The sequence below is a fragment of the Cajanus cajan genome, chromosome 7, assembly GCF_000230855.2.
Source record: "Cajanus cajan strain Asha chromosome 7, NIPB_CcT2T_4, whole genome shotgun sequence".
In the NCBI taxonomy this organism is placed as follows: domain Eukaryota; kingdom Viridiplantae; phylum Streptophyta; class Magnoliopsida; order Fabales; family Fabaceae; genus Cajanus; species Cajanus cajan.
The window spans coordinates 14,341,672-14,354,781 of record NC_138523.1 but is presented as its reverse complement, the minus strand read 5'-3'; the positions used below and the strand labels follow the sequence as shown (position 1 = coordinate 14,354,781).

The following is a 13,110-nucleotide window of genomic DNA, read 5'->3' as shown; positions in this document are numbered from 1 at the left end:
AAATAAGTAAAATTATTTATGTCAATAGAAACTTATATCAATAGATGAATTAATTTTCTCTTAAGATAAAATACATATAAAGACACAAAGTATCTTGACCCCACCAGTGGATAATAGAGAGTGTAATTTGATACTAATAAATGATAGTGTTAAATGCATTTTTGGTCCTTCAAATATAATAGTTGTGCAATTTTAGTTACTCAAATTATAATTAAGTAATTTTAGTCAATCAATAATTATGTTGTATAATTTTGGTCCCTCAATTTATAATAAAGAAATTTTAATCTTCAAATATTGTAATTGTGTAATTTTAGTCTATTATGTTGCAATTGTACAATTTTTTTTACCAAGTTATATATATTAGTAATTTCAATTGTAATAAATATATATCATTTAATATAGTAAAAATTATAATATATGTAACTTGAATAGATCAAAATTGTATAATTGTAATACTTAGTAGAATCAAATTATACAATTATGATACTTTAGGGACTAAAATTGTTTAGTTAAAATTTGAGTATCAAAATTACACAATTACGATACTTGAAAAATTAAAATTCTCAATTGGAACCTTAGGGATCAAGATCACACAATTATAATACTATAGGGATCAAAAACACAATTTCCTAAATATTACTGATAAAAACATGTTTGAATACAAGTCTAAAAAGTGTTTCTAAAAACTTCTCTACTAAAATAAAGAATTTTGAGTAGAGAAGTTCTCAAAAATGTTTTTAAATAGTATCCAAAGTTCCAAACAGACTTTAAATCAATACCTGCTCCCTCTATTCTTTATTATAAGAAAAAATTACATTTCTTGTTCTTAAATATATGTAAATTTAAATACTTTTACATTATTTGATGATATTTTTTTAAAAATATCTCTCCTTTAATGCATGACCTTTGAGTTGTACTACTTATTTTTACATTTATAACAATAAATATTTAGGAAAAAATTTTATGAAAGTAATAAAATTTAATACAAATAACCAATTTTTTTAATATACATAAAATCAATTTTATTTTCTTATAATAGAAAATAAAGGGAGTATATTGTTATACTACTAATAATAATTTTATATTTATATTTCAATATATATATATATATATATATATATATATATATATATATGTATATTAGCAATTAGTAATAAATCTATATATCACTAGTAGGGTTAAAGTACCATGTGTCTCTATATTTTATTTAAAAGTTTAAAATAAAATAAAAGAATTGGGATTAAATAATAAAATAGGTAGTTAACAATTTGAGAATTTGAGTAGTTACAAGTAATTAACTTATTTAAGTGGTAAGAACAAAAGTAATTTTCAATTTAAATATTTAGGGATAAAATTATCTTAAAAATATGGAGAAGAAAAAATGGTTACAAACCAATGTACCCCCTTTATATATAGGTATAGATAAGTACATATTAAAATTTTAAAATAAAATAAAAGAATTAAGATTAAATAATAAAATAAGTGGTTAACAATTTGAGAATTTGAGTGGTTATGGATAGTTAACTTATTTCAGTAGTATGAATAAAAGTAACTTTCAATATTATTTTTAAGGTTTAAATATGTTTTTAATTTCTCAAATTTGAGGTAAATTTGTTTTTCGTTTCTCAAATTTAAAATTATTATTTTTGGTCCCTGTAATTTTCAAAAATCTTGTTTTACTTCTTCAAGTCACCAATAACATATTTGCAATTGACAAATTAAAATAATTATATAATATCACCAAGATTTAATGTGAAATTTTTACTAACAGAGATATTAGTAAGTAGATTTTATGTCATAATATTTGATAAATTTTCTAAAAAAAATTAAATATAAAGACTAAAATAAGATTTTTTTTTAATTATAGAGACTAAAAAAATCAATTTTAAAACTGAAAAACTATAAACAAATTTATCTTAAATTTGATGGACTAAAAACATATTTAAAACTATTTTTTATTATTTAAATATTTAAGAGTTAACTTATGTAAAAAAATGTGAAAACAAAAATATGTTATAAGCTTATGTATTCCCCTAAATATAAATATCAATACTCTCTTTCAACTATTATAATATATTTGACAGAATAAATTTGAAAAATAAAATATTTGTAACTGAAATTTGAAATCATATTACTTTGAAAATAAATTAATTGTACATAAACGTGTTTGGTATTCTTTTAAGCAAATGTGGCAACAATTTTATTTTTTTCACTTTTTCTTTTATTTATTTATTTTTTAAAACATAGATACAAAATATCACTTTGTTCCTAATTAATAGTGTTTAAAATACTAGAATATGTCAAAGAAAAAATAATGAAAGTGTGAGGAATGAAAAGAGATAAAATAAAGTAGAAAGGAGTAATGATTTGAATAGATGATAAGCATGAATTAAAAAAGATTAAAAAAACAATGCAATAGATAAGAAAACAAAAATAAAGTTTTTTTAAATTAATTAAATCACCCTTACCTAATTTAAAAAAGTTTTTTTAATTTATGTATTAATATAATCAATTATATCAACATTTTTTTAATACAAGGACGTGACATAATCAATTATGCCATATGTATTTGAATTTTTTATTTTATTGCATGAAAATTATTAACAATGTGTGTAATAAATAGCTTTAAAAATTACAAAATAATGAACAAATGTAAAGAACCATAATCAATTATAATTCTTTGAAATGCATATGCTCTAACATATGCGAGGAACCCTAATCAATTGTGGGTTTTGCCATAATCAATAATGGTTCTTTATGTGAAAGCTATGAAACATATACATCATAACATATCAACTAACCATTGTTGATTATGAATTTTGCCACAATTGATTATGATTCTTTGTTATGAACTCACATTGAGCCATATTTCAATTATGTGAATGTCATAATTGATTATAGTATGTTAGAAGTCTTTAATTTTAGAAGTCATAATCGATTATAGACAAATTATAATCAATTATGGTTCCCAGATACACAAACAAAATCAACTAGACTTACAATGCTTATAATGCTATTTTTTGTGTTGTTGCCGTGGTGTTAGTACTTGTTAAAGTTGTGTTGTTGTTGCCACCTTCTTCATTGAAGACTTGGCTTCTATTTTTTACATGTATGTTGTTCTTAACTTGCTTATGAATTGGTATGGGAACTAAAAATGTATAAATATTAAAGAATATGAACTATAATTGATTATGGCAAGAGAGAGTCATGCAACCACATAAATACCTCGTTAAAAAGGCAACAAAAGTCACCATACTCAACAAATTACACACTCAAATCACTGCACCAAAGTTTGCTTTTAACGACTATTAATATGTCCTTTAATGGCCATATAAACAACCACTAATTTTTTTTTGCCAACAATTAACTATTACCCATTGTATTCATGGTCGGTAAAAACTAGAGTCGTCAAAATGGGTTGTGGCCCATGGACCAACCCGACCCACCTTGAAAACAGATCAGGCCGGGCCAAAATAAATGAAACATTTATAGTAAGTGGATATATCTAAACTCGACCTACTCAGACTGAACCCGTGGTGGGTTGGACAGCCCACCAGCCCACCTATTTTTTCTTGCAACGGACAATACAATGAGACACACACACCAAAGTCCAAATTCCAAAACAAAACAGTCAAAAGACTCAAAATCTTATTCTAGCAAGGAACAAATTGCCCTCCACCTCCACGCCTCCTACCCCCTCTACAAGTTTCGCTTGGAGGGAGACTAACAACTTCAACTTCAGAATTAGGATCACGTAGTCGTCACGAAGATTCGAAGGGAACTCGTTGCGTGCCTCATGAACCTCACAAAGGACAACTTCTTCGGCTTAAGGACCACTCTCAGCCACATTGCCTTGTGCTAAGTGCTCATCAAGGGGAACGAGCTTTGCGTTGCAGTTGTTGAACTCGGCCTATAAGGTGCTATCTCATTTTCTTCTCTTCCAAATTCATGAGAGTTTCATTACGCTCTAAACACGATATATAACTTCCATGCATTAATCACTTGTATCAATTGTTATCCCCCACATAATGGTATCTTTCGCCAATCTGTCTCCCTTGACATTCTTCTACAGTATGTTCAAGTCTGAGGGAAATAAGAATTCAAGTAGAAAATATAATGTTTTTACGAGACCCATTTTGCTTTTGCTTCCGCTGCTTTGACTTTTCTCTCTGCCTGCAACAACACACTTTGGGGATGAGAGATTAAAAGGGTGTGTAGGGTTTTGTTCTTTTAATGGATCGGGTTTAGGCTCCAATGGGATTGGCCCTCACCTTGTTACCTAAGCACAAATAATTAGATCCATATTTTTACCTATGCTTTCATAACAATATTGGATGATTTATATTACATTAAAACTAAATTAAAATTACATCAAGTATTATAATGGATGCTTCAATGATACTAATTAACAACTAAAAAAACAAAAAAAAACAATGAATGTTAATATATGTTATAAAAGAATGAACATTTGGTGTAACTCACAAGAACAAAATAAATAAAAAGTTAATTAATAATTTAGTCGTTACTTATGTTTCAATTATTTTTTATACTTTAGTCATTGTACGAGTTTTTTTTCATTTTAACTCTTATATCTTTATTTTGTGATTTTTTTTATTAGTCACCATAAAATGAGGACAATTTTTTTAGAAGATTTTGAGATATTGTTAAAATGTGTGGTAAAAATCTATGAGTGGTAGTTTCTACTAATCATTACTAGTGATATATTAGTGTTTGATTGTATAAGTAACTTTCTTTTTATTAATGCTTTCAATATACAGAATGGAATCTGAAACTCATGAGCAAATTATTGATGCTGGATTAAATGAACAACTTTCTCATATTATTGAAGATATTGATGATTTTAGGCCAATTAAGAAGCCTAAGATAATCACGTCTAAAGTTTAGGATAATTTTACTAAACTTGAGGTAAAATATGGTAAAGAAAAAGCTAAATGCAACTATTGTGATAATGAATATGTTTGTGGTTGTGTAAAAATAGGAACTTCTTCCATGTTACATCATTTGCAAAAGTGTGACATCTTAAAGCAAAAACAAAAATCTTCACAAATTGGAAATATGATAATTGATCAAGCTGACAAGTTAAGGTCTAGAGAAATAGATCAAAAACATTTTGAAGATTTGCTTTCAAGAGCTATTATTGAACATTGGTTATCATTTAGTTTTGTTGAGTATAAGTGGATTAAGGAGCTACTTTTGTATTTATATCCTAGGTTAAGAATTCCTAGTAGGAACACAACTGTTTTTAACCTTTGGAGGATTCATGATCAAGAAAAAGTAAAGGTGAACAATGCAATGCGTAAAGTTAATAGTAGGATTTGATTAACATCTGATTGTAGGACATGCATAACTCAGGAAGGATGCATTTGTGTAATTGTTCATTTTGTTGATTCTAATTGGAAACTGAATAGTAAGATTCTTGCCTTCTCTAAATTAGATCCTCCACATGGTGGTCATGAAATGGCAAAAAAAAATTTGAAATCTTGCTTGATTGGGGGATAGATAGGAAAGTGTTTTCAATAACTTTGGACAATGCAAGTGTCAATGACACAATAGTAAATTTGATGAAAACACAATTTAATTTGCAAAATAGTTTGATTTGTAATGACTCATATTTTCATGTGAGATGTAGTGCACATATATTGAACCTCATTGTTCAAGAGGGTTTGGGGGTGGCTAGTAATGCTTTGAAAAAAATTAGAGAGAATATAAAATATGTAAAAGGATTGGAAGCTAGAAAGATTATTTTTAAAGAATGTGTGCTTCAAGTGAGAGGTATTGATACTAAGATGGGTTGGAGAATGGATGTGCCCACTAGATGGAATTCCACTTATGTTATGCTTGATAGTGCAATTAAATACAAACGTACATTTGGTTGTTTGGCTATTGAAGATACGAATTATGTTCATTGCCCATCAGATGATGAATGGAATAAAGCTGTAAGAATGTGCGAGTTTTTGAAGCCTTTTTTTGTCATGACAAATTTGATATCAGGCTCCACTTATCCAACATCTAATCGGTACTTTATGCAAATTTGGAAAATTGAAAAATTGTTGCATGAATTTGTTATGTGTGAAGATCTAGTGATTAAAGAGATGGCTTCAAAAATGATGACTAAGTTTTCAAAGTATTGGCATGATTATTGTGAGATTTGTGACACCCTCTACCCTAACATATATATATATATAATAATAATAATAATAAAAGAAATATCTTATTGGATAAAAAAATATTTAAAAATGAAACGACAATTCCAATAATCATGTGAGTAGAGAATTCACATTCATGTCCTTAATCCAAATAGCAAATAAAATTACAAAGAATAAAAATTGAATTTTCCAAAATATATACTTTAATAAATCATAAACAATGTCATATTCTGATTCTATCTATGTCCCAATGTCACATGTCCTATCAGAGCAAAACCCAACATAGAAGCCTGAGCTTCATCACCAACATCCTCAGCCTCACGCTGATGATCACCTATATAATAGTCACAACAAAACAACACGAGAAAAGGGAGTGAGAAACATCTCACTCTAGCTCACAGTGTAGAAATACACATCAGATAGCCAAACACAAACAATACGGTATAGCATAGATATATTAACACAATATTACATCTCACTAATCCAAGACATAAAAATATCAATTTATTATACAACATTGAAAATGCACATGTATGGACACGAACTACATATTATCATGCATGTGGCGCCAGTAAAACATCACATGGCATATTGCCGCTAGCAATACACGAAGAGTAGTCTAGGAGTACATGCCGGGTCACACCCTCTGCGCACTCTCAGTAGAAGGATATACTACCAGAGTCTCGTCGGGATAACTAAGCCGCGCAAGATACATCCCATGCACACAATGGGCGAGATTGGGACTTCCAAACCGAGCTATCCCCAAGGACTAATCCCCAAAGCTTTTACACTAGGGGGCCTTTTCTGGCGGTGTATTCCATATCGTACCCTTAAAACACTTATACAAATGATGCATGTCAATCAAGACTCTATGCATTCTCATATCACATTATCATTTCCCATGGTCATATCACATCATCACATTTCGTCATCACATTTCATCATCATATTTCATTATCACATTTCATATCTCATGTCACAATTACCTTTCACATTATCTCATCATATTCACAAAGTCTCCACAGAGCACTTTAATTTATATCAAAACTCAATTATTTATAAAATTAAATACATATTTTTACATCTCATCAAACAAGGAATATAACAGAACAATCAGAAATCAAAACAGAAAATATTCATATTTTGCCTATTTCTCATAGGGTTTCTCGCAGGAACCCATAAAGCACTCTAAATCATATCAAAACATATTTATTATCAAAATTAATCACATACTTACACATTACATTTAACAAGGAATACAATAGAGCAATCAGATAGCAAAACAGAAAACATTCATATTTGGCTTGTTTCTCATAGGGTTTCTCATAGGAACCCGTAGAGATCTCAATTCATACAATTAATTGCATATAAGAAAAATAATAAGCAAAACATGTACAATTGAGAGAAACCCCTCATACATGAGCATACAAAAAATATAGCAAACACAGGATTGGGGGCCAATCCCACTACCCAACATATATTCTCACACCCAAAGCAAGATTTCTCACTCCCCCCTTACCTCGATAAGTAGGAGCCGAATCTTGTTGGTCACCCCCTCTAGGTTCCCCTTCGTATTCAGAGAGAAAGGAGGAAAAAGATTAGAAAATGAAAAAAAAAATGAGTTTTAGAGAGTGCAAAACGCTCTATTTATAGGGATCAGGCCGCGGCCAGAACGGCCTGTTCCGAATCCAGAACGGCCCGTTCTGAGCCCGTAGAACACATACAAAAGCCTTTCCAAGAACGGCCCGTTCCAAAACTGGAACGGCCCGTTCCGGGGCTATGAAAATCCAGATTTAGTAGTTAATAAATAAATAAATAAATAACATATATATTTATATATATATATATATATATATATATATCAAATTAAAATAAAATATCAATACAATTTTAAAACATAATTTTCTTCAAATAATAATTATAACAAAATATCATAATTAATAATATTATAAAAATAATAATTTTCATAAATGATTATTATTAAAAACCTTTAAAAATTCAATCAAACCCATTTAATTAATCAAGATAATTATAAGGAAATAATCTTCATAAATACAAAAATAAATAATAATTATTCGTAATATTAGTAGAAAAATTCGGGATGTTACAAGATTTTTGCCATTGGTGTTATTCTTGACCCACGAATGAAGTTTGGAGCTATTCAATTTGCTTATAGAAAAATTGAGCCTTCTACTTCTGAAGAGAAAATTTGTTTTAAGAAACAAAATTTATGAACTATTTGAAGAGTATAAGAAAGTAAAATCAAATGAGTCAAATGTTTCAACTTATAATGTGTCTCTTCTTCCACCACAACCAATTTCATATACAGATGATGAGCAAGTACTTGATACCTTTGATGTAAGATAATAATTTTTTAAAGTACTTTATTTAATTTCATTTTTATTTAGTAATTATCATTGAATAATGAATATTGGATTTATTTTTCTTTGTAATGTCTTAGGAATATGTTGATTATTTGAGCCAAAATGCCACTACTAATGGAAAATATGAATTGGATCTATATTTGGAGGAAGGAAATCTTGATCCAAAGTTTTATGAAAAGTTAGATGTGTTAGCTTATCAGAGGGATCGTCATGATCATTATTCAAACCTCTCTTGGATGGCTTGTGATGGGCTAAGTATTTCAATCACTACAGTTGTTAGTGAATCTACTTTTAGCCTTGGGTCTCGGGTGCTAACTAAGTATCGCTCTACCATTCTTCCTAAAAATGTAGAGTTACTCATTCTAACTCAAAATTGGTTACATGGTTTAAAAGAATTAGGTAATTTTTATAATGAGAAATTTCTTATTGATTTTTACAATAGCTCATCCTAACACTTTTTCCCTATTTGTAGATGGAGATAAAGTGGATATGCAAAGAGAAAAAAATGTTATTGACATTTCTATGCAAGTCTCTAATTAAGTTTATTTTGCAAGACTTTTGTATGATAAAACATTAAAACTTTTTATTTTGAAGTTTGGACTTTGATTATGGTTTGTAGTTAATTTTGTATGATGAGACGTTGAAACTTTTTATTTTGGAGTTGAACTTTGATTACGGTTTCACTAGTACACAAAGGGTCTTTTACGTCGTGTATTTTGACCCTTTTACGTTGGAAAAGGGTCCGACGTTAATACGGGAGTCGTAAATTTACGTCGTCTTTCAGAGGCGACGTAAATTTACGTCGGGGATTTTTCCAGACCGACGTAAAAAGGGGCAAAATCATGCCACAATTTTACGTCGGACGTGGCCTTGTCCGACGTAAATTTACGTTGGTCATTGCAAGGTCCGATGTAAATTTATGTCGGACAAGTCCATGTCCGACGTAAATTATGGGAGTTTTTTTTTAAAAAAACGTTTGTAAATTGATATACCCAACACCTGCATATAAATATAATCCAGAATACCAAATCTAAACCAGGCAGTCCAGAATAGAAATTCAAATTGTATTTTAAAATTGAATGACAAAAAGAAAATAATATATAAATCTTAAAAAACATAAATTATGACAATGTAAATCCTATTATCCTAAAAAAGCTATAAAACATGTTTGTCAATGCTATCTAACTAACTAAACTAACTAACTATCAAACTATTAACATAATATCTAACTAACTAAACTTAGAAAAAAAATTGCCCATTGTTCTCTTATCTTGAGCATCTCATCTTCGGGCAATGGAGATGGATCTTGAAAGACCTAAAAGGGTAATTTAAGTGTCATTAATATGCAATGTTAATTATTCTAAAGGTAAATATAGTTAAATAAATTTTGATATGAATTAGCTGCGCCCAAGAATCAATAATACCCGCAGAAACTATGGCTTTCATCCAATACATGATGTAATAGCCACATTCAAACGAGTCTTGTTGCTTATTACACTAAAATGAGAAACAAATAACTATTAATTCCAAAGTCAATAAATTTAAATATTATTGACTGTATGAATTAATTTGCTAACCTTAGGGTATATGAAATGCAATGACTTTGATGATCTGGCTCTTCCACTTAATATATTAGCTCCAGACACGATTCTAATTAATTGAAATAAAAACAAATGTTAGCCAATATATATAATTACAGTTTTAAAACATAATGAAAAAATTTAGTTACCCATGTAATTGGCTTTTAATTTCGTGGCTTGGTTTTCGATGAAGTGAACAAAACCACACCACGGTATATTCCTTAGGAATGATTACCATTAACTGCCAATGGGACCTACATTGTATGACAAACAAATCAGTTAAAAAATTACCATGATAAAAAAACCAATTAAAAAACTAACCCGTCAATGTATGGAGCCATGTATATATGTCTTCTTGAGTCACTCATCCATGTTTGCATATATTGTTGGATCTGGACCTGAGTGTTTCCTGATTTTTGGATGGATTGAGGCTCAATAAATCCATATACTTCTGCTTGTGCTTGCTCCACACTCAATTTGTCCATGTACCTAACACAAATAATTATTATAAGTTAAATGTAATTATTGTAAATTTAGACTCATAAAAGAAAATATGACTTACATGGCCCACAATTGTATGACAGATATATTTAACATGCAGTTTCCCCCAACAATCTCTAATGTATCAGGCAGAGATATGTATAGTGGAACATCAGAGCTATCAACTCCAAAAACTCTAATGTCCCACTGCAATTGAATTGGATGCTTCTTTATTCGTGGTAATTTGATTAGAAGCTTAGATATGGGATCATCCTCAGCTTCTGCGATATTGGCATCATGAACATGAGGTTCTCTCATGACCTCCTTACCACGATTGATAAAATCCTAAAAAAATAATCAAAATTAGTTAAACAATAATAGAATTATAAGAATCTAAAAGAGCAATAATATAATTACCTTTGTCCGTGCTGAAAGCGACATGACCAAACGTTTTGGCCAAGCTAAGAATGTGCCAGTTGCCTGCCCCACTAGTTGAACCTCTGTATTGGGCAAAGGCACTGGAGCAGCAGCATCTTGAACTTGGTCAACCACAACCCGTGTCCAGTCTGGCTGTAGAGGGACACCATGGATGGTTGAGCCACCCTCAAATACTCGGCCAATAGCCACTAACCGTGGGGGGTCATCCTCAACATATAACTCACACTGGTTTGGTACATCAGTGTGAGTCTGATCCGGTGAGGGATCTGGAGCAGCACAACTCCCTTTAGTGCTGACTCGAACACCATCATGAGCAACTGCAATCTGTTGCTGAGAACGAGCCAAAAGTTCAAACTTCTATTCAAACTGTTTTTCAATATTCTTCAGTTTCTCTTCAAACTGCATCTCCAATCTCTGCTCCAATTCCTGTATAACCTCTTGACTACAAGAGTTGACAGTGTTCCTCGATGATCGGCCACCAAAGAAATTTCGGTGGCTCCAAGAACCACCAACACCACGCACACGACCTCCGTGCTCTAGCTTTCCTATGGCCGTTGTGAGGATATCATTCCGACCATCGGAAACAAATGAGCCCTGGGTGCTCTGCTCAACTAAACCCTCCTGCAACAATAAGGAAGATTAAAAAATCTTATGAATTAAATGAGTTGAAATGAAGAGTCTTAGTTTGTATATTTTTACTTACTATTTTACTAGCAACGACTCTTGCAGACTTAGAAGTCATTTGCCCATCTGGTTTTGTCCGGGCTGCTATCCACATCTCATGGCGGGGAGGTGACTCCACACGGTCAGCATCCTCAACCCCTGCTGCCTGTGCGTTAGCCTTCTTCATTTGCTTTTTTTTTTCTTTCATATCCCCCTCTTGACAATAGATGGGGTGCATCATTCTTGGCCTGTCATTCTTGGGCAGCTATTCTTTTAGCCTGCAATAATACAAAAAAGAAAATGAGATAAATTAAAATATACCTTAAGTATTTGTGTCAATGTAAAAGTTATCAATAACTAACCTGCCACGAAGGGTCCAATCTAGTGGCACGAAATTGCATCCACTCCTCATCAGTGATCTGGTACTTTAGACAGGGAGTCTCATTTTGGCGCTCTCCAAATACATACTCCCGTGTCAAGAAAGTCTTGAAGTCTCTCCACCTGGTGGCAAGGGCAGATAACATCTTCCTCCTCATGCCCTCAGTGTTGGGAATGTCAAAATTTTGCTATGAAAATAACAACAAATAATAAATAATGTATTTAAGTTATATAATATTGAAAGGATGTGAAAGTATATACCTAAATATCCTGCCACATGAGGTTCTTGTCAACCTCCTGAACGTCATCCCATGATGGAATGATAATAGAAACATGTCATCGATCTAGGACTCCCAAATAGCTCTTAAACTTGGCAGCATTTGGGCCTGATGCCTTGCCAGAACGAGGATTCACCTCAACCGGTGTCCTCTCCTTGGCAATGCGCCCAGCTGTCAACCCAGACAATCGGGTGACAGATCTACCTTCCCTCCTTCCACTGCCAGACCTAGAATCTTCCATAATCCTGAAAAAATTAAACTGTCATTATTAAAACAATGAATTAATTGAATAGACAAATAAAGTAAAAAAGATAATAATAATATAGTAACAAAATAACTAATAAAAAAACAAATAATACATAAACAGAAACCTATTAGGTTGGAATGTTTTCCCATATTCCTTCATCATGATCACTTCGAATAGCATGTATTTCGTCCACTTCATTGTCCGCAATAGGACCAAATGATCTGCTTGAAAAAGACGGTGTCTCATGCATATCTAGAGACTCATCTTCGTGAGTTCCATGCATGGTTCTTCCTTCGAGGACCACTGACCATTTTCTAACTCATCTAACTTTACAGGGTCAATTACTTTGTTGCAAATGGCATTGAAGAATAAACACAATCGAGTAATAGCAACTCTAACAGAAGATGGTAAAATGTTACGAATAGCCACAGGCAAAAGTTGTTGCATTAACACATGACAATCGTGAGACTTTAAACCAATCAACTTCAAATCTTG

General features: G+C 31.1%; 1 protein-coding gene across 1 annotated transcript; it reads right to left on the bottom strand.

The window, feature by feature from the left end:
• Positions 1–9,779: 9,779 nt before the first annotated feature.
• On the bottom strand, positions 9,780–11,014 carry LOC145949719 (uncharacterized). The gene is made up of 5 exons (XM_083060535.1): positions 10,694–11,014; positions 10,453–10,620; positions 10,281–10,385; positions 10,129–10,201; positions 9,780–10,048 (listed from the first exon to the last, which is right to left on the bottom strand). The coding sequence occupies exons 1-5, from the start codon at positions 10,927–10,929 to the stop codon at positions 9,890–9,892; spliced, it is 741 nt and encodes a 246-aa protein (XP_082916661.1). The 5' UTR covers positions 10,930–11,014; the 3' UTR covers positions 9,780–9,889.
• Positions 11,015–13,110: the final 2,096 nt, after the last annotated feature.